Genomic DNA, 22,746 nt, shown 5'->3' on the forward strand with positions numbered 1-22,746 from the left:
CTCCCCCCTCCCGAAAACCCTCCCCCCCTTCCTTCCGGCTGGTTGGTTGGTGTCGTAGCGAAATATAAGGGTAGTGGAAGGTCTCTAAGTCCTGCTGGCACCGAGGTAGGGGACCAGGCTGTCTTTCCTTCTCTCCTCTATCTTATCTTCTATCACCCCCCGGGCTGCTGTCTCACCGCTTCCCCTGCTCATCTCTCCGTCACATGGTTTTGTGAAGAAGGGGAGGGTGCTGAGGTTGGGGCGGAAGGGGCTGGGGTGGGCGCGGGCGGCGGGGGAGGGGTGCAAAGGACTTCGGACAGGTCGTCCATGATACAGGTCTCCTTGGGGTCGACCAGGTTGAATTCCCTTACGAAAACGATGAAATGTGCATACAGAGTGTTCAAGTGGCCCTGCAGGTCCAGAGCCACCGTCTCTTTAAAGTGCGCCCAGTAGAGGTGAGCCAGCACGTGGAATAGGTACCGGCAGATCTTCTTTACCAAGGACTCGAAGGAGTTGGGGAACTCTTTTCCTGAAGGGAGGAAAAAGGAAACAAAATCAGACAGGAGAGACTGGATTAGGCACAGGAAACACCATTACGGAGTTTGAAGGTCAAGGCTGGTGTTGTTCTTTATATTATCAACAAATCCTGCGAAACACCGAAATCATCGTGTTAGTCTTTTCCTTAAATATTTTCTGTATGAAACTGATAAAGTTAAAGATGAAAAAGAAGCGGAGTGATTTCCGTTGCACTTTAGTGAATTTGTTGGGGACTATTTTCAGCCGGCATCAGGATGGAGTATTTTCCATCAACTCAACATAAACCACAGTGAGCATGTTCAAAATAAGGGATAATGTAGAGCGAGCCGGTCAATACTGCGAATTAGAGCCCAAAGTGACGCTCCATATTATCCCGCTTATTACACAGCTACTTACTAAAGAAATCGATAATGACACAAAATATTGAATTAAAAAATATTTTACTCATTTAAAAATTGTCAAATGAGTGATTCAAATGAGTCTATGATCACAACTGCATCAATAGCAACAGTCCGTTAGTAATGGCAGTGGTCTGCTATTCAGAAATTACAGTGTAGAATGCTGATCAATAATAATAAATAATGTCACGCAGTGTGGCACATTGATGTGTTTTTAATAGGGATGTGTGCCAATAAGGAAATTATAGATCATCAGTCATATCATTTAATGACTAAAAGTCCAACCCCAGGTCTTTTGAATAACATTAGACCTGGGCGTGAGGCGGGGTACATCCAGGACAGGGCGCCAGTTTATCCCAGGGGATATAGAGACAAACAGAGACAGACAACCATTCACACTCACATTCACACCTACGGGCAGTTCAGAGTCATCAATTAACCTAACACGTGCATGTCCTTGGACTGTGGGAGGAAGCCGGAGGACCCGGAGAGAACCCAAGCAGACACGGGAGAACATGCAAACTCCACACAGCCCGGATTCGAACCAGGAACCCTCTTGCTGTGAGCAACAGTGCTAACCGCCGCCCGCCCTTAATAGTATCACTATAATTTATTTCAAATGTTTATTGTTGGACCTCCACTCATTTCCTCTATCCATGTGAAGCAGCAGGGGGCAGCAGCACAACATCAGTTCATTCCAGGAGACAAGAAACCATCATAGGGATACTACTCACCATATTTTGTAGGAAAGATTTCCTCATCTGTGACCAGTTTCTGACAAAGACTCATTACGAAGTCGACATATTGTGGAGCAGTGCACTTCGTCTTCTTCCCCCTCTCGTCATACCAGTAGTATATTCTACAAAGAGAAAGACGAAGAGAACATGTCAATCCCTGTTGCCACGCATCATTGCAAAACAGCATTTAAGACATATCATTGAGGAACAGGATAATATTACACAACTGAAAAAAAAACTGACGTGACTTTCAATTAATCATAATGAATGTTTTATAAAGAATGCTTGTGGTTGGAGTAGGAGCTGTTCAGACACATAAAGGAGTAGGTCTATTTCCAAGGTACACACAAAAGAACAACAACCTACAGGTGACGTGTGAGACATAATTGGCGTCACCTGGCCCTATTTCCTCACTTGGGGAAAACCCATACTCCCATTGACGTCTCACTTTCTGGATGACACGCAGCTAAATGAAGATACGGTCTAGTGACACTACAACCCGTCTCATACTGACATATCCTTATGCAGATATCATGTTTCCAGTGGACTTTCTGAATGCTGTGCCCCGGAGCTTTAATTGGGCCAAATCCCCTTCTGTTACAGGAGTTAACAGGACACCGACCCCCCCCTCTCAGTTCCGCTGCTGATCAAACGTTTCCGGAAGGGGGTGACCCAAATAGTTGAATTGTAGGACGGTCTACAGTTAAGAAATGTCACACAGCAGATCAGCAGCGCAGAGCTAGTCACGTGAGCAGGTCAGCAGTCACCTTAGAAACAGATGAATGAGCTAACCAGGGAGGAGGCAGTGAAACAGGATTGGTAACCAGAGAGACAAAAGGCCAGCTGCAAAGGTCAATTAATAAGATGATGAAATGGTGAAAAGAATACATGTGCATGCAGGTGCAACTGTTAGCATTGTGGTTCTGGGAGGCAGTTGGGCAGACATTACAAATCTTGAGGAATGTAAAGTTTCCGCATAACTGACCCTGCAAGAGGAGGCCTACTGACCACAGCACCAGGGCCAGACTCTTACAATACACTTACTCACTCAGGACTAGACTGTGTTTGTGTGTGGGAGAGACTGCCTAAACTACAAGTGTTAGTTCTTCTCCATTCAACATACCCACCCAGACATGATGAAACTATACCATATACAGTATAAAGCACTGCTACAGAGGATGGATTACTTTCTGTTCATGGGCTTGATAGGATTTTATCAAATATACATTTTAAAAATGTCTTTATCCAATTTATGAAGCTTTTGCTTACGTAACATTTAAAAACGTAATCTTATTTTATAGTTTTTGTCAATTGTTTATCACAATTGTTTTGCAACAGGATGAATTGGGTTTGTAGCCATGTGATAATACTTTGATGCTATTTTCCATTTTCATGTATTATTTTCATTTATTTATTTTATCTATCGGATGTTATTCTGTTTCCTCTGTCATCTCAGAGAAAGTGTTTTTTGGAGGTTATAGGGTGGGGTTAAGTTATGAGGAAATCATCATATCATGAAATGTCATTATGGTGGGAATGGTAGCAGTGTGGGGACAAACAAGATATATATATATATATATATATGTTTTTTGTTAGTAAGCAATGAAACAACAAAAATTAACTCCAGGTAGATAGATTGAATGTTTGCAATTGAGCTAAAGAGGAAATATAGATAATGGGTTTATAAAGACACTCAATCTGTCTTTTACAAGCCAAATCCCAATTGGAGCCGGTTATAAGAACCCAACCTTAATGAACTGTGAGGACATTACCCCACAAAACACACACACAAAATGGGTCTAAATAGCTACCAAATGGTTCGTTCCCCCATAGCTCATGGAAACATTTTCTTCCAAAAATAGTGCTGAGCTCTGCCCTCAGGGGCACTGCTGCTGCGGATTAGTCAGTTTTCACCACAGAGGGGGGCACGGGTGCCAGGTCCTGCATGGGCAGGAAAGGGTGGGGTGCCGAGCAGTGGGCAGTGGAGATGGTACAATCATAAATGTTGGACATCGCCTTAGAAACGCAGCTTAAAGCACTTAAATCCGACAAAAGTACATTTACATTTTTCACTGAATCTGGAGTGGAGCAAAGTGTTTTTAAGACATTTCACAGGTCAATAGACAGTGCAAACAAAAACATGTTAATCTGCACTACTCTCCCCACTCTTCACACACCGCGGGCAATACACATCTGCGTCTTCCATTTCTCAGGGTGTGGGTTAGTAGCAGAAGCTTAAGTTGACAGCAGTGGAAAAATCCACTGTTGACAGAGGTTAACTCGTGACGAGTTTGTCTCTCACAGCAAATCTGTCAAACAGTCTGTTTGTCATTTCTCAATGATGGTGTTGTTTGTCATTGATGTCACTGAAGTCACTGACTGCACTTCTAGACTGCATTGAGAGCTGTGAATTGAGTGTTGTGGTTTCTAAAAGTGTGGGTAATCAGGTTTTTCCAGCCTTCAGTATACAGAGTGAGAATGTCGGCCTCTCTCCAAAGACAAGGGCTCACACAGAAAGACAGCACCCCGCCCTGACAGGGCAAACTAGTTATATAAATGCTTGCACGTCACCTCCCTTCTGTTAACATGGCATGAATAGGCCTCCATGTTATGATTATCCTTTAACATTAACTACGGCAGAGGTATGCTTTTACTGCACACAGTAGCAATTAACCACCTTTTTTAAATTAAGTAATTAATTAATTAGGCAGCAATTAATCCTAGCAGCAATAGCATAGCAGCAAGAAACACAGGGGATCACAGGTGAAGCTACACCAGGTTCATCTATGTCTTCAGTCTGTTGCTGTTCTGCTCAATGGTCAGATTGCATACAAACTAAGCCTAATGCAGAAGCTGCACTGGAAGTGTTTGAGGTCCAGAGGTTAAAACAGCTAAATAATCTAGATTTGTCTGCCCATTTCTTTGGAAATAAAAGCTATCCAAAGGATTCACATATAACCAGATTCTTTGTTGACTCCAAATATGTGCATCTCTCCCATAATAATGATGTTATCAGTCAGTATGGAGAGTGGCATTTAGCATCTTCATGACTGGTAAACACCGTTCTTTTTGGTGGGGTTTTACGGCACAAACAACAGCCTGAGAACTCAGTGTTGGAGCCTTTCTACAATAGAGATAAAACTGTGGATAATTTACATTTTGTATGTTTGATTTATGTTTGATTTATCCAAGATGAGCAGCTCTGCAGTTCTATTGCAGTGGGTTCAACTGGAACCAATTGTGAATTACAGCTGGCCGTGACTTCACCTTGGGAAGTGGATCAGACTACCTGTGGATGCTTAATTGTTTAAGTTGAAGCTATGTCTCCCGGAATGCACACTAGTTTCTAACCATATTCTAATAATTTTTTCTGTGTAAATATTTTGTTATTTCTTTCCCCATTTTGTATCATAAGAACAATACTTTTAGAAAACGGTTGAAATTAAGTACATGGATTAAGAGGTTTTTATTGAACCCAGGTCAACAACATGCTTGGACTCCATAGCTTAAGTAGGCATTAACAAGACATAGACAGAGTGACACTTACACTCAACAAAAATTAAAAAGAGTGGCTTTCTCGCTGTGTGTAGTTAAGATAAAGAGGGAATGAATTACTAAAAAGACCTACTTGATTTGTGTAACTGACGGCTGAAGCCTAATAGTCTTAGACTTGAAAAACTACATATCTATCCTTTAAACATGCAGCACAGACGCACGTGTCACAAAGTAACAATGTACATACTTAATGTACCACAGCTCTGAGGTAAAGGAACAGCTTGCTGCATGCAGTGCACTGAAGTTGCATGCTGCACATTTCAAGTAAAGTGTAGGTAGTAAGTGGGTTGTGAGTTGTCCCTTAGTGACCTGGGAAGCATCCCTTAATGAATTAACCAATTTCTGATAAATAAACTAATGGGCCTCGGTAGGCTAGCAATGAATAAACCAAAAGCAGTGGAGATATCTTACGTGTTGCAGGCCGTCATGGCTTGACAAGTGTCCCCAGTGCAGAACTCTGAGATGGTGCTGTACTGCAGGTTGATAAGGTTGAAGAATGTTGTTGCTGTGGCAAAGAAAACAGAGATTTCAGAGCATGTAAATCAGTGTTATTTGTTACAATACAAAAGAATAAACCATGGAGAGGACATCCTAATACTTTCGTACGATAATGTTGTGAATAACTAAAACACTGCCACAAAATAAAAGAGGACTGTGTGTGTCATGCCACGTTGGTCTATGGAGGACGTACCTACAGTACTATTCTGCAGTGTATATGTCACTGTGATCGATGGGACGATCACAGTCATATACACACACACAATAATCCATCACTGTCTTCAACAGCGTGTGAGCCTCGCAAAAACATGAAAATAATGGGAGGTGGCTGCAGCTTTCGCAAAGTTGTTGCTCCAGTCACTTAAAACCAAAACAGGTATTCCTGCCACAAGGGAAACTCCTACACAGCCTTCTATGCTGCAAAACAAGGCATTATGAAAATCTGGGTTGAATTCAGTGAGAAGAAATGTATCTCACAGTCAAAAACATATGTTCTGCATGTTCGACATATGCAGACTTAAGAGTTTCTCTGGTACAGTGACCCTCCTTAAATGTATGCCTCTCTTCGCAAACAATTAATTTACTTAAAAGCTTGCAACAACATATTGAGCAAAAACAGCTTTGTGCACTTTAAGTTCATTCACCGTTGATGGGAGTTCTGTTAAGAGCAAAGGGATGTCAACATAAGCATAACTAGCTGAAATACTACACTGGTACGAGCCGCACTTTTCTGTCATTTTCTGTAATGCTTGACTGTGTTATTATACCTGTATGTTTTCACTTGTTCCAGTGACCTTTGTTGATGCTTATTATGTCCCAATGTTATTTCATCATAATGGGAGGTATGAATGCTGTAGGCAACCCTTTATAGAACAATTTCAGTAACAATTAGGCTTCTGCACTGTACCTCTCTGAGCAGTAGCCTTACTGATCTGGCTACAATTTGTTAAAAACTGGACTATGGTTGTCTGTCATGTTGAGCAGATAATCATGCATCATGCTGGAAGGCTGTGACTTTCATTGTTATTTCTCCTTCTATATGAGAGAACCAGAGGACAATGTAAAAGGTGTGCTGCTCCACAGGAACCCTACAGGGCCCATCTGCTCTTTTCCTGCACAATAAAGTAGCTACTAATTGGGAAACTATCCTGTGGAAATACTTTTGGTTTGTGAATAAAAAAGAATGAAAAAGGCTCCAATCATTATTGATTTGGTTAAACAAACTATTTAATCAAAACATTACTCAGCCCTATTGTTTGTGTTCAAGCTAAAGCCCAATTAGTGGAAGATACGAGTAGATACAAGCCGGCTTACAAAACTTCCAATTTCAACACATTAACTTGTGAAAACAAGTTCCATCTGTTTTATCTAACAAAACTTTATAGCTCTAAAATATTTTTTCCCCCCTCGCAAACACCTGGTTTAGATACGTAACCAAAACAAAGTCAGGGATGTAGACAAAATAAACAGTCTCTTGAGATCGATCAAGCAGCCAGGCCACAGTGAGTTTACAAAACTCCAGAAATTATGCTCATAATGACGACTATAGATTTCAGTAAGAGTTAAAACACCGCAGTGAAGCTGGCAGTAAAGGATGGTGTTTAAAGAAGCGGTGTGGTGTTATTGGGAACAGGCTTGACGCTGTGCCAGCCTAGGCCTGGATCATGTTAAAGGGCTTGGCACTGTCAGAGTTGCAGCTCCAGGAGCAGCATCTCGTCATCTCCAGGCAAGTGCATACCGATTTGGAAAAACAATTCCAAAGCCCTGAGGAAAATATTAAATAAGTTGGAGCACACACTGAGAAGAATTTTGATGCCATAAATAAGATAATGGGCACCTTTCACATTATAACAATGACCATGTGAAATTGCTTGCAGGTTTAGTAGCTACAGCAGTGTTTTCTTCATTATCAGCTCAAGTGTCTGACAGTTGGAGCTACTCTATGTATCCTATTGACTACCATAGCCATCACTCACTGTTGCTGGCTAGCCATTCGTTGAGGTCTATCTCTCTGGGCAGCACCACCAGCTCCTTGAGGTCAAAGTCCACCACACGGATTTTTGTGTACTCTAGCTCCAAGTACTGCTTCTTCTCTTCTGCTGGAGGCTTCTTTCCATTTGGCTTCGTCTTCGACTTCCTGCAACGCAGAAGAAAAGAGGAAAGGTTAGAGAGCTGCAAAGGACTCGATACAGGCAATAAATGATAAAGGGAATTACAAAGCAAGATTTCAGAAGTGCCAAAAAGTGGCGCAAATGGTATGTTTATTGTTTAATTGGACACTGTAAATAATGGGAAGAAATATATTTGCTAAACGATGCCACTGTAAAACAAATAGTATCCAATCAGTTATCAAGGTAGCTGAGCTAAAAGTTGGCTCTGCAGTAAAACTCAAGTACAAGAGGTAAAACAAAGACAACCAAATCTCTTAACTCTTACAAACTCTTCCAAATCAACGTAAACAGACCAAACAAAGAGTCCTCTGTTGCTGTACCTGACCCCTAACTCTGATCTCTGACCTAATGTTAGGTCTATAGCTTCCACAGACAGCCGTCTGCAGTGCCTTGCACTTCTACTGCTAGATTTAGCACAGGGATGTCATATCACACTCTTCCTGCACTTCCAGGGCTGTAACCTCTCCTCCCCCGGCCCCCGTTCCCTGTCTGCATCAGTGGAGGCAGTGCAATCTGGGGTCAAAGGTTGAAAGGCTTGATGCATGAGTGAGACATATAAACAGAGGCACAGTTGTCTGGGACAATCTGGGACTAATGTAATCGACTGCACGACAATCTCCCATCTCCAGTATTGTGTCCGAGGCTTCCTCGCGCTGTAATGACTCCATCCCTTCATCTTTATTTCGCTTCATCTCTGCTCTGCTACCGTTGTTTGGGTTTGCTTAGGGAAAGGGGAGTTTCAGTTCGCTCCTTGAATTTATTGTGCTTTTGTTGACCCTCATTTCCGCCTCTCTTGCACGCACTCCCTCAATTTCATGTTCTCATCCCTCCTCTCTCCACACCCTCTGTCTAAACACAATGATCTAGCCATGTGTTCTTGGCTCTCCCGTTTCCCTTTCCTTCCCAGTCGCACTCCCAGAAGACGGCAGCTCCAGCTCCTGGACCATTGAGAGCTGTTCTAACAGCCCTAATGACGGGGGAACATAAACACTGTTTTTCAGCAGCTGCCGAAACCCTTCTCACTTTCACTTGGGCTCTGCTGCGACTAACAGTGGACTTTACAAGAAAGAAGCAATGACTTTTGGTTTCTGTGAGATATTCACAATTCAAACGCAGCCAAAGATATTAGAAATACATTTAGAGAGAAATGATAGAGAGCAGAAGGGAGGTGAGAGCAGAGGGGGAGAAAGGAATGAGGAGAGGAGGTAGATCGACACAGGCCCAGCTTATATCCATGGGAACTAATAAACATTTATAAAACATGACAGGATTGTGAGGCGCAAGGCCCCTTGGCCAGAGCACAGTGTTCAAAAGCCCTTTGCAGCTTAATTCCCCTCTCCAGGAAGCATCGCCCTGCTTTCCACCTCAGCAAACAACGGAAGGCATGTCAACATGCGGATGAATACAGAGCCAGCAGCCATTTACTTTGTAAATGTTTAAGTTTCCCCCTTTACATGTCTGCTAATGTCTAATTTAGCTGTCAGGAGAAATGCTTAGCTGTAAACTGCCTTTGGGATCTGAAAGGACCAACACTTGCACAATCACGTTCACAGACACATACAACAGTGTTCAGGTTCTCAATTGTTGGGTAATGATTCATCAAGTTATTCAGCTCTGGCAGCTCTTCGGCGTGTTTTGGCCTCATTTGAAAACCAAGGACACTGCAGATTACACTGCTGGCTAATTATTAATGAGTGGTCACTTTCACACGGCCTATTTGTTGCAGGGCTATTGCTGAACTGTTCAGCGACAGAATAGGGGGACAGATGTGTTGCGGTTTTAAGGCGGTAACAGAGTAGACACAGAGCCAACGTCGGTGTGGATGGGAAAGCGGCAGCGCGGAATGACACGGGTCAAAAAGTGACAAAGCAGCGTTCAGAGTAGCCTATGTGATTAATACCTACAAAAACATTGCGTGCAATACTCTTCAGTCTCTTCCCCTCTCTCAAACACACACACAACGGGTGCTGTGGCGCTGCAGTTCATTTCCGTCCTTCTCTCTTCTGACAGTTGTGTTACTATATAATACAAGTTTGTGGGTCAGGTCGGCTTGGAGTGGTTGATGAACAGTGCAGATCGGCTAACACACATGCACTCACACTAGAAGCTGACGTCTCTTTTGTGTCGGGAATGCCGTCTTTCTGTGTGAAACCCCAACTGGACTGCCTTTGCTTGGTCTATGTAAATAAACTAGGGCTGCCCCCGACCAAGGATTCTCTTGGTCGACCAGTGGTCATTAGTTAAGCCTCAGCGACTAAATAACATAATTCAACATGATCATAACCATATAAGTGCGCAGAGTCTGCCGCCTGTTAATGACACCGGCAAATTATTTCAAATTTTAGTTCTGAATGTGTCAGAAAGAACTCAGCAAGGAAACTGTGGGAATATGGGCAGGTAGCTAGGTTACTTATATGTTTAGGTGGTAGGTCATGTTCCTTGTGGACAAGTGATAGACGATAGGTGAAGATTTTCTTGCAAAGTTTGCATGTGACCTTCTTGGGGGCAACCATTTTAGACGTTTTTCCCTACATGATTGGCTATCAATTATTAACTGTCTAACCACGACGTCTAGAGGACCTGCCGTCTTAAAAAAAAAAACTGACAGTGAGTGAGTGTCATGACTTCCTGAAATTTTGGTCTGCCTATAATTTGGGGCAGCCCTAAAATTAACAAAGACGCGGCATTCCTTTATTGCGGCGCTGTTGCAGCATCTCTATGTGAAAAGCGCTTGTTTCAACTCTTTTCTCCTGTTTCTGCTCTTTCATTCCCTCCCTCTTAATTTTTTATTTTTTCAATATCTTGTCATTCTTTATACTTGTAGGCATTTCTATCCGCCTGCTCCTCTTCCCGGCTGCAGGCTCACCTGTCCAAACAGCCTATTGTTCAGGCTCAAAGGCCTCAGGCCTCACAGTTCCATCCTTGCCCTTGCTTTCATCTCTTTCTGCCCTTTCCCTTCATCTTTCTGTTCCAAATTACCATCCTGTCCCATCAGATTCCCAATTACCTCACTCAATGACCTCTAATCGTCTTACATTTTAATGATGGTTCCCTTTTATTTGTTTATTTATTTTAACGTTAGGCTCCTTCCAATGCCCATTTTATCATGCGTTTCATTCTCCGTATCGCTGTTTGCCTCCCCCCCAAAACAGACATGAGGTCTGCTCATGAGGGCACAGACAGATTCATGTGGTCTGTGTGGTTTTGAGCTGTAAGCTACATGTTCTGTCATGTGAAAGAGCTTATCTCGAAGAAGGAGCTTCCTCCACAGACACCATCAGCTCTCACAACTTTTCAAAGGCTCTGCTAAGCCCCTCAGAAAAAAAACCTTCAGCTCCTGTAAAAGGTTCAAGTCAGTTCTTTCGCCAACCCCCTGTCCCCTTTCCTTTCCTTCTGAAAACATTCTGCTTCACTGAGCTATTTCCTGCCTCTTTCCCTCTGTAATTTCATCATTTTCCATACAAACGCCTCCCCCACCTCTTGTGAACATTTGTGTGGTAAGGGGAGGTGAAATTCTGGAGCCATTAGTTTATTTTAGGATAATGAAAACTTCCTCTCTGCCAGCACTCCTCCCCTCTTACGTACATAGTCTGTCTCCGTGCAACACACACACAGCTTTGTCTGTTCTTGGTAAAGTTCTCCCTGGCAAGTCTTTGCCATAAAAGGCAGCAGATGCTTCTTTCTCCTTCACCAGATCAGTGACAGATCAGGGCAGGCCAGAAGGCAGGAGTGGAGGGGAAGTGAGGCCAGGGCCAGGCATATGTCTCTGAGCCAGGGAGACAGCCACAGCCAGCCTGGCACCACCAGGAACCAGTCTCTGATACAGACTCAAAATCCAGAAAAGTCGAGCTTGGCGGAGTAACACAAGTCTACAAGGAGCCATGAGAAAATCATGTGCACAAAACTGATGTCTTTTGAGCTTTTTAAGTAGACGGTGAAGGTAGGAAGCAGTAAGACAAACATTTTGTTGTTCATCTGCAATAAAAAAACAATAAGGAAAAAGGGTTGCATAGTCAGGTGAAACAAAGGTCAGTGCTACAGAGCTGATAAGCGACTGACCTGACAGCTGCTCAACTCTGTCAGTTAGCCGCTCTCTTAACCCTTTCACTTTTCCCAGCCACCTCCCCCACCCCCCTGCCGTCTTCACTCACCATCTTCCCTCTTGTACAACAGAACTAGTGCCCAACTAACACACTATGTTGCACACATAGGCACCTGTGACTTCATGGACACATACACACACTAACAGACATCTCTGGCTGTGAAGCACTCTTCCTTTTCACAGCTAACCCAGCTGGTCACAACAGCTGCGTCACAAGCCTGATCCCGGCAGAGACCTCGAGAAAATCCAGAAGAAGCGAGTCCTGTCTGGTCTGAGAGAGTGCATTTGTGCGAGCACGTGTGTGTCAGACAAGACCTTGTGTGTGCACGCAGTCTTGATTTAAGTGTCAGACATACATCTCTTTGGCCTTGCACTGGCGCATACATCAGCTGCTGTATGTTAGCTGACGGCTTGTTTGCTAAATATTGAATAAACTTTGGGTAAAGAGGAGCAGCCCTCTGGCAGGTACACCACAGGCCTGTCTCATTACCAGAACCTGGTTCCAATTAATCCTGGAATCACTTGAGGCCACATTACAGAGCTATGCTGGAGAATTAGTTTAAGTGCTTTCTCTAAAATACTCCAATTTGCTTCTTAAGAGCTCACTCTTCCTTCTATGCACTTACACACACACACACCAATGCTCCAAAAGAGGAAAACTTCAGAAAATGCTAATGGCTTTTTTCATACTTCATCTCAACAACAAAACATGGATCCATCAACACTGATGATCATGCTAAGACTTAAAAACCAGAGGCCTTGCCAAAGCCTATATTGCACAACTGTTGCTTGAATTGGCCTTTTAAATCACAGAGGAATCTAACTATTGTCATATGGATGCAGTTAATGCAACCTGTGAGGGTGAACAGCATGGGCAAAAGTAGTCTACCATCTTCTCTGAGATGACTAGGGACCTGGGACATTTGCTTAGAATGCAACTGAAAAAAGCAACAATTTAGGAAGGGTAAACTGATACTGTATCTGAAATCTTCATCTCAGAGGAGAATTTAATTTTCAGCAGATTTCTCTCTCAGCTACAGGACGTTTTTGTTATCTCTCTGGAACAAGAAGAGGCGCGCCAAGGTACAAAGATATGCTTCTCGTCACCAATCAGAGGTCTTCTGCCCAGATACACAAGAGAAATCAAACACCTCTGGCTGACCTGATCTTCAAACAACCAACTGATAAGTCAGAGAAATAATCAATGGCATGTCAGGAAGTTGCTCCCTTCATTGTGTGGTTCTCAGTGTTCAGGGTTTAAAAAAACTGCAATAAAACGTCAATAGCAACAGGATATTGTTCCAATCTAAGCCGATAAGTCTAGAACTGAGTGATAAACTCTGCCATTTTGTAAGAAGAGCAGCTTCGGTGAGGTGGATCAGTTTTCTCCAAGCCTGGCCTCCTGATCTATTTCAGGATTCAAATTAAATAGACTCAATGGCTCTTTTCCCTGAAAAACCACAGACAGAAGAAAGCACGCAGCCTGAGCACACCAAAGCAAAACCACAGCCGCCATTACGGGGCTAAAAGGAGACAGAGTTAAGGATGGACTAAACCAGAGGTTCTGCCTTGCAGTGCTTAAGTCTACAGTAACTGCTCTGTCAGCTCTGCTCTGGATATGTAGTTTTAAAATGTGAACAGATGCACAAATACTTGTCAGTTTTAGTTCTAGAGTGAAGAGATAAGGGAACAAAAACAAAAAAGACACAGCTGCCACCACTTAATCCGTAGCATCAATGGCAGCACTGTAAATCAGTAAATGAGAATTGTAGCCACGATGCACGCACGCACACGCACACACACACGCACACCTAATTCAACTACTGACCACAGCTGATTGCCTACCTCCACTTCCCTTGTCATCCTGTGCTAAATCCTATTCAGTGGCTCTCAGGCCTGCAGAGTATGCAAGGACCCCTACCAGCACTATAATGGAGCCTCATCAACATCACAAGGCACGTGTGACAGGAAAGGGGGTTTTGGGTTGAGATAAGACCGAACTGCTGGTTAAGCACTTGGCAAATGGAACCTTCTTGGAAGTTACCCCGGACATTGATTTGGCACGATAGGAAGGATAGGATATGAGACCCTCTACAGTCCGATCGATCCAATCAGTCCATCTGAACGGTAACTGAATCAAATGATAAGTGTAGATTTTTTTCCTCATTACAAGCAGCCAATATGAGCAAGAAATAGACAATTTTGAAAAATACACACGGCTTCATATTTATTCTCAGGGACTGTTAAAAGCTGTCGTAGCTATATTTTCCAGTGTAGTATTTATACCTGCATCCAAGCCAAGGGCATTCAACCATTCAATAGAAGGGGAGAGTGGAGCTATAAACAGATCTACTGTGCTCCCAGCCCCGTATAAAACCCCAAACTATGCATCCTTGTTAACTTTGATGAAGTTTTTTTGTTCAATTTTTCCTCAAGATGTCAAACTTGTGTCCTGTAGTACCTCCCAGGCAAATAATTTAAAGGTGCATTTTTTTCCATGATAACCAGCTGATTTCTTAAGTGAGGCGGTTGAGTTCCCAGTAAAACAGGAGCAGCAGAACTTGTCTCAACCTGTCACAGGTCTTGCAACAGACATAACATATTGTACAATAACACCCTCGGCTGCATCCATTACATCCTGCTTACAATCTGTTAAGAGATCCTAAGATGGTGGCGATTCACCTCACCATCACTCTCCACATCTTCAAAGACGACAATAAGTTTCAAGGCATGCAGAACCCTTTGGGCTGCTGCTTGAAAACACACCTGTCCCCAGACTTGAAAGGTAAGAGGAAACCAAAGCACCAACAGGACAGTGTGTCCCCTGGAGGAACACACTCATAATGCTTGCATGTCTTCTGCACATGACACATACAGGGTAAATACACATATGTAAACTGGGTTAAATATTTGCCTTATTCGCCATCGCTGTGACATGGGTATTTCCACTTGAATTGCATCCATTCTCCACAGGGATTAATCATGACCGGGGTTGTTGTTTGTGTCACTTTGTATGGCACACAAACACACTGTTAATCACATTCCTATTTGGGTCATGCATTCTTTAAGTCTTACGACTGCTCAGTCACATTTCATATCAAATATAGGTCAAAATGCTTTCCACTAAGAGGAAAAAAAGGCAAAAATACAAACGCATGGTAATAGTAAAAAAGACAATTGTAATCAGATGTTTCATTCAGCTCTATTCCTAAATAGTGTTTAGTCTATTTCACCCAATTTTCAGATGATAATGTAGCCAGTGGGATGCTCCTTTATCCATTTCATATCCCCCCCAAAATGAAAATAATTTTCTCTTTGGGTTGTCTATGCTAAAACGTTAACAGGCCATCTTAAATAATGTATTGGACTAGATGAGGAGACAGTGTCACATTTCTCTTGCTCTTGTTGAGTCTTGTTAGTGAGAGCTGCAGGAAGAGGAATGAGGCGTTCAGGCTCCACGTCCCCTACCACCACGGGCTGGTTAATTGCTGTGACCCCGGAACCCGAGGGTCCCAATACTTCTGTAATTACTGCTGGGAGGAGACAACTAAGCTACTTATCTTTCAAATTGGGTTGTATATAAAGATATTTAGACATAAACTACCGTTATGACAACAACGTAACTTTACGTTTCCAGCTTATAAACATTACCAAAAATAAAGAAATAACTGAACGTCTGTAACACTGTAATAAAACCGTTGAAGATGAAATGCGACGTCGGGAAAAAATATAAACAGTCGATAAGGAGAAAGCAACATTATACGACATATTCTATTTACAGAAGTAAAGTTTAATGCGGCTCTCTCGGTCCATCATTCAAATATATAAAAATGTCACATTTACAGACTCGTCTCCGAGGTTACGAGCAGACACCACTTTTGTCAAGTTAGAGTAAGAGCGGAGTTTTACCTTAGTACTTTTCCGACTGCCTGAAGGACCATTTTGCAACTTAGTCCGTTTTTGGAGTTTCTCTGAGAGTGCATGTCCGTCTTATCTCCAGAAAAGGAGCAATAATCTCCGACCATAGTTTTAAAACATAAAGATGTGATGTCAGAATATCTCCGCTTCTGAGTATCCAGGTGTAGTGAGCTCGAATCACACCAGGTTTTGCATCTAGCTGAAGCTCCGACTTGCTACACAAGCAAAAAGGAAAAACTTTGTCAACTTTAAGAAAGGCCCTCCTTCTCTGCCGCCTGTCGTCCAATCAGAGGAGAGGAGAGGGCTCGTTGGGCGGGCTGTGGTGACGTCAATGTCTGCCCATGTGGACGTGGTTCATGCGTCTCCCTGAAGTGTAGTTACAATGTAGCAACAGGTGGTCAGCTAGTAACCGTGGACTACAATGGAATAAAAAGGTGTTGCTACATCATATGCCTGCAATAAAACAGGTTTATATAAAAATGACTTTTACAGTAAAGATACTGGACTTAAAATGTAAATATTCTTAGCATCCCAATACTAGAAATATACTGTCATTATAAATGCAAATAATGAAAATGAGCAAGCTGATGAGATTTGCTAATGAAATTTGGTTTAAAGCTCCAGAAAAAGTAAAGATTATTTTTCCAAACCGGTGTTGTTTGTATCCATACTTTTACGGGGCACTGTAATGTGCCAGTAAACATGGAAAAACAGGGAAAAGCGTTAGACTGAACAAAGCTGAATAGAGGATACAACTCTAGATAAAATAATTCTTATGCCACGCTACGGTGACTTTCAGCATGTTTACAGCTACAATGCAGCTTACACCTGCAATTAAAAGCGTGTGTATCGTCACGGTGCGTGCCTTCTTTCGGTGTGAGGACTGGTGCACGCAGGGACCGTGGGGCGACATTCCACGTGTAGATTCTGAACATCATCTGGAGTCCAACTATGACAGGCTGGCAGCAGTCATGTCTTGTTCAAACATGTCAAAGCTGAGGAACCAGCAAGGGAATCAAACATTTCCTGTTTGAAAGCCAAAGGCGGTAACTTAAAAAGTTTCATATAGTGTAATTGAAGAGTAATATGTGAATTCTAATTAAATTGTCAAGAGAGCTGAGCATATAGCACCTAAGCACAAAATGAATAAGAGGAAATGAACATTGGGAGTCAAGCAACTCATGAGAAGATTACAGCTTGTGTTACGGTCCCCTGCCCTTCTTCCCTCTAATTATTGCCTCTCAACAAACGTCCTCTCTTATTCTCTCCTCAATTGTTCTCTTCACACATTCATCCTACCTTCTTGGTTCATTTTACTTGCCTCTCCCTCTCATTGTCACACCGTCTCCTTTAACAAGTCTGTTCTTCCTCTCTGTCACAGACAAAACTTGTGGGGCCAAGGTGGAGCTGCAGATGTGAGAAATACTGGACCAGCTGGCTGCTGTAACACACACACACACACACACACACACACACACACACACACACACACACACACACACACACACACACACACACACACACACACACACACACACACACACACACACACACACACACACACACACACACACACACACACACACACACACACACACACACACACACACACACACACACACACACACACACACACACACACACACACACACACACACACACATCTATGGGATCTGTGCACTCTTCATATGTGGGTGGGTGTAAGTCGCGGACTGAGGAAGATAGAAGAGATTGTGAGGGTGTTGTATGTGAGGACTGTATGTATGGGAGCATGTTATTTGTGTCTGCAGACACATGTTTACTGTGGACTTTTGGACCCTCTGAGGCGCTGTTTATATGTTTAAATGTGATCCTATTAAATGACCTGGAAGACTCAAAAGGGGAGAGACGGTCTGACAGGCGCCTCTGTGCACCCACATCCTACACGAGTGACTGCCCTCCTTTTTTACCATACTAGGGGTTTAGTGGGTGGTGGTGGCTGATCCAGGGGCCCAGTGAGTGGCTCCTGCTGGTGAGGAGCAGGGGGTGAGGGGGAGAGAGACCAGAACAGGGCACTGACTTTTCCCCTGGAGCTAAATATAGCATCTGCCTGCTGAGCCGGGGCCATAAAGAATACAGAGAACAGTACAAAGAGGGGGGTGGGGGTGTGCACAAATAAGTGAGCAGCGTGATCAGGGGCTGTTCAGGTGAGTGGCTGAGCTGGTGATACAGGGACCTGTGTCCAGGTGTGAGAGTGATTTGCAGTGAGGTTGTTATGTTATATAGTTTAGAGCATAAAAAGTCCCATGCTTTAAATTATTATATTTTTTTATAGAAACTGAAATGTGCCTGTGAAAACTGTACTGTACAAATGGTCACCAAATTTCTGGTCCGCTTTGTAATTTTGTTAACATATTTCTTAATCAGAAAGTTGATACATTAAGTACTCATATGCTACTTGTGACCACCCAAGAGAAAGCAGTTTGTTGCTGTAATGGAAATCCCGTGCTCAGAGGACTTTCCATTAAGTTGCTTCCAAGTATTAGATCCATGTGGTCACTGAAAATAGAAAACATCCATTCAAGATCACTGGGGCTTGGCCCGGGCCTCTACGTTCAATGCTGAGTTAGAGTAGACAATGTGCTATTTAATGAATCTGGGATGGAAGTTAAAAGAGCAGGTGGTTTTTAACTTAAAGTGGCCTTGTATTTGGTTATACAGGTCAGTCACACCTGTATTTTGTTATGCGTTATGCTGCAGGCTAACAGGGGATGTGCAGCTCGGTGGACCCTCTTACGCAATGTCTGACGTAGATGGAAACCAAGGGCCTCATACCATCGTCTGGAGGACAGAGCCTTCATGCTTTCTTCTCTGCTAACGTCACAGTCATGTTCACTATGCAGACAAGACATGGCATCACTCATCTGCCACCTGCTCTCACCAAACCAGATGTTTGCTGACACTTCATATACGCCAGCCTTTTACAGAGAGCACTTCAAGGGGGAGAAAAAAGTACAAGCAATTCTCTTTAGGATACTTGGGCTGGCATTGAAACATTTTTAAGGGTTACATTAGAACTTTGGGGCAGAATTAACTCTTTTTCACTATAAAGTTATAATGTACGTAAAAATAACAAATTTCAGTTAGATGAACACGCGACACCATGTAAGCCCAGAGACTGATTTGTTTGTCTTTCATCAGTAACAACAATCTGCTTCAAGTATGTTACTACCCTCATCAAAAGACACCCACTCTGGAGACAGACAGTAAAGGCCCAGATTTAATTAGAAAGCACATTAAAAAGCGGGGAGGAGCAGTTCATGGAAACATTGTGACGTCACTGGCCCGACTACCAGATGTGTTAAGCATTTATCTGATTAAATAACAATGCACATGATAAATAACTGATCAGACCAACAGATAACACAAGGAAAATAAAGACCATGGGGGCAAAGTCATTCAAATCATTACATTGTTGATGTAATAAAGCACCAGTAAGGAGGCGGTACTATGTTGAAAGAAATGTGCTATACTGGTATGCTAAAAACTCAGGAGCATAACTGTCGCAACTTTTAACCATCTACTGATGCGGGGAAAGATACACTGCTCTTCAAACTACAACAAGAGCCATATAAAAACATGAAACGCTGTCCAAATGAATAGGACATGCCCAGAGAGATGGATGGCTGGCCCAACAGGTTGGGTCTGAAAGTGAGCGGACATTCCACCTATTTAAGACAAAGAAAACACTGATCCAGGCCAGCAGCAGATGAGTCACAACTGCAGCAGATGCGCCTTGGGGCCTGGCAACAGCTCAGTCTCTGCCCTACCAAAGCAAATCTCCAGCCAATCATTGACAGGATCAAAATGACGGACAGTTCAGGTGGCCAACCGTGTTAAAAACCAAAATAAATAAAAATCAGAGCAGTTTCAAGTTGCTCTGTAAGACCTTCAGTTGGCGCTGCATTCTGGGTGTGTGGGAGTGGTGTAGTAAGTTTAGGTAAGGTCTTAGCCAGTGAAAACAGTGCAGACTGAAGGTCTTTAGTTTTCTATAGGCCCAGATAAAAGGTCAGCAGGGCCAGGAGACATTGCGCACACTGAACCCTGCGACCCACCAGCAATACCAACCTCCTCAATTGGACATAAGAGAGCTGTTTCTGCTGCCACAGCTAAATATATATATATATATATATATATATATATATATATATATATATATACTGTATATGTGTGTATATATATATATATATATATATATATTATATATATATATATAATTGCAAACATACATCGGCCTACCACCCTCCCCTTCTTAAAAAATGAAATAACTCATTCTAGAAAAGGCAAAATAGCCAGCTAGACCCCAGAACCAACTTCACCTCTTTACCCTCCATCGCAACTGGACTGTGTCTGCATAAATCTCTGAGTATGTTTGACCTGTATAGTATGGAACATCTGTTTAGTGTATATGTCTGTGCACGTGCAGACAAAAAATGGGCCAAAATATGCCGCATTAAACTTGGCAAGCAGGAGTCTACTTCTGTATTTAATGACTCGGTTCAACATTTTGACTTTTTTATTATGCCTTTAGGAGGTGCTCATGCTTCCTCTCTGCAGGGTGCTCCTGACATACAGCCTCTGCATTAAGCACCAATGTTTTTATCATTGCTGCTGTCATACCTTTGTCGATTGGACAATACATTGCATTTTAGAGATAATTTTAATGCATCAAGCCCTTTAAAAGGTGGACCAGATATCTCTAGTTCTTGCCCATCAGTTTCTTTTCCTTGAAGTCCTCTTTCTCTTTTTCCTTTGCTCTGCATTCCTGTAGGGGAAGGGCTGCATGCAAAGACATGCCATTGCTCTCTACACACGCAGCGTGGCTAAACAAAGAGAAGAGAAAAAGAGACCTGAGGAAGAAGAGCAACATTAAGAGTGAACGAACCAAGGTCAAGAGAGGGAGATCTAAGAAGTTTGGTTTGGCTTTTTCTTATTTGGGAGGTAGCTTTATGCACTTCACGGGCAAACACATTAGGGTTCAACTTCATGCTTCATTAACCAGCAGCAATGGCACAAAGGAAAACTTGCCACTGCACTCATAATCCAGTTAAAGTCATTAGTATGGATTTTGAAATGTTGAACTTTCTGCATATTTTCTGGCACTGCAGTAATTTCAGAAAGGAACAGAGCCAGTTATGTTTAAAAGACAGGAGGCCATATTTTGACTGGTTTATGACTGAAGGAAGAAAAGGCATTAGCAAGATGTAAGACAGGAGATGAGAAATACCAGACTCATATACAGATGTTCATAAATCAGCATTTCCATGGATACTGCTTAGATTAACCACCATCATATCAGCGGGAAAGTGCCAGAACGGAATATGAAGAGGAGGGGAGGATGAAATGGGAGAACACAACTGACAAGGAAGAAGGAAGTGAGAAAGATGGAGAAGTTGAGATTAGTTAAGAGAGAAGGGTGAAGAGAGGGCACTGGTGAAGCAGGGAAGTGAAAAACAGAACAGAAAATGGAGAATGAAACAGAGCAATAACAGATGAGAGGAGAGGAGCCAAAGAGTTTGGCTCAGTGTGGGAGGTTGTCACAGCATGCCCTGGCCGCTCACTGCACTCCTCCTCCCAACATTCCTTAGCAGGGGAGAGTCTCGATCCATCCCATAATTCGCCACCTGGGTAGCCAAACACCTGTACGTCAAGTGTAAGTGTGCACACACAGACCAGGCCCTGGGGCTCAGGTGCAAGGTCAGCTAAGATTTATGGTGAAGGAACAGACAAGGTTACGGAATAGCGGTCAAGGTGAAAGCCAAACGTGTGAGGTGGCTGATCTGTGACATCACAGGTGCTCACAGCACGGCCTAGAATGTGACTTTGTCCTCGGGCCTGCAGGTGACAGGGGAACAGCAATAAGACTTTCTATCTTGCTTGAGCAGACAACACCAAACGGCGGTCTGCAGTCCAGACCCGGGCCGAGTCATAGTTCTATCCCATGACCAGTTTCTGATAAATTGATAAATTAATAAAAAAGGAATAAATTAATTTATGGTTCAGATAGTTAATTGTTTTACAAGTGTCATACAAGTTCAATGTTGGTGCATTTAGCATTTAGAGCTTTTGATCACATTACATGGCCTTATCAGCAGTTGTCATGGGATTGTAGTCGTTCATATTTCCTTTTTTCAGAACACTTTGAAGACTTCTCATTAATGTTGGCTAAAGAAAAATGTTCAAACTGACGGCTCTCATGATATTTTTGTGTTATTATACTTGCACACAAGTGTAGGTGTTTCCATGTGTTATGCCTCGTGCATTGCTCAAGGAAACAGAAAAAGGTTACTGAAGGCTACACATTTTCCCAGAACTCTAATAAACTTTGAAAAAACGGACAAGAATGTGGCTTTTCCTGGGAAGAACATGATAACCTTGGCACTGAGGGTTAGGACACACAGGCAGGACAAACACTGAACCTGCTGATCTCCCAAATGGAGATAAAATTCAGAACATTTCTGAACCAAACCAAAACATTACTAAGAGATTACAGCTCCAATGTAACAACAGTGCGCAGGGTGGTTTGGCTGTAGTGCCCACACTACCACCTGCTGGAACAAAATGTAGAAGTGCACTGTTGTTACATCAGGTAAGTCAAATAAAAAATCCTTTTGAAACCTAAAGAGCAGCAACGTGACTGTGGAGGGAAGTTAAAAAGGAAATTAAAACTTTTTTTTTTGCATTAGAAAGTAGGCTACATCACCCTGAACAGTACCCTCCCTTGGAAAAAGGCCTCTCACTGCACACATTGTCTAAAACTTACACAACCTCCCAGCTAGACTGAGTTTTCCATTCCAGGTTTTATAATAAGG

At 42.8% G+C, this 22,746-nt stretch overlaps 1 protein-coding gene across 4 annotated transcripts in view; it reads right to left on the reverse strand.

The window, feature by feature from the left end:
- The window catches only part of mob2a (MOB kinase activator 2a), a 59,912-nt gene continuing 37,166 nt past the window's right edge, over positions 1 to 22,746 (reverse strand). For 3 of the 4 annotated variants that reach the window (XM_083916746.1, XM_083916745.1, XM_083916744.1), the window contains exons 2-5: positions 7,681 to 7,841; positions 5,618 to 5,711; positions 1,649 to 1,773; positions 1 to 508 (exon numbers count right to left, since the gene is read on the reverse strand). In XM_083916746.1, coding sequence (XP_083772872.1) covers positions 189 to 508; positions 1,649 to 1,773; positions 5,618 to 5,711; positions 7,681 to 7,841 — 700 coding nt within the window. In that variant the 3' untranslated portion in view covers positions 1 to 188. Of the gene's footprint in view, positions 509 to 1,648; positions 1,774 to 5,617; positions 5,712 to 7,680; positions 7,842 to 15,886; positions 16,109 to 22,746 lie in introns of those variants that run through there. The other variant, XM_083916743.1, reaches the window with a different exon arrangement.

Source organism: Echiichthys vipera, assembly GCF_963691815.1.
Source record: "Echiichthys vipera genome assembly, chromosome: 7".
NCBI classification, from domain to species: domain Eukaryota; kingdom Metazoa; phylum Chordata; class Actinopteri; order Perciformes; family Trachinidae; genus Echiichthys; species Echiichthys vipera.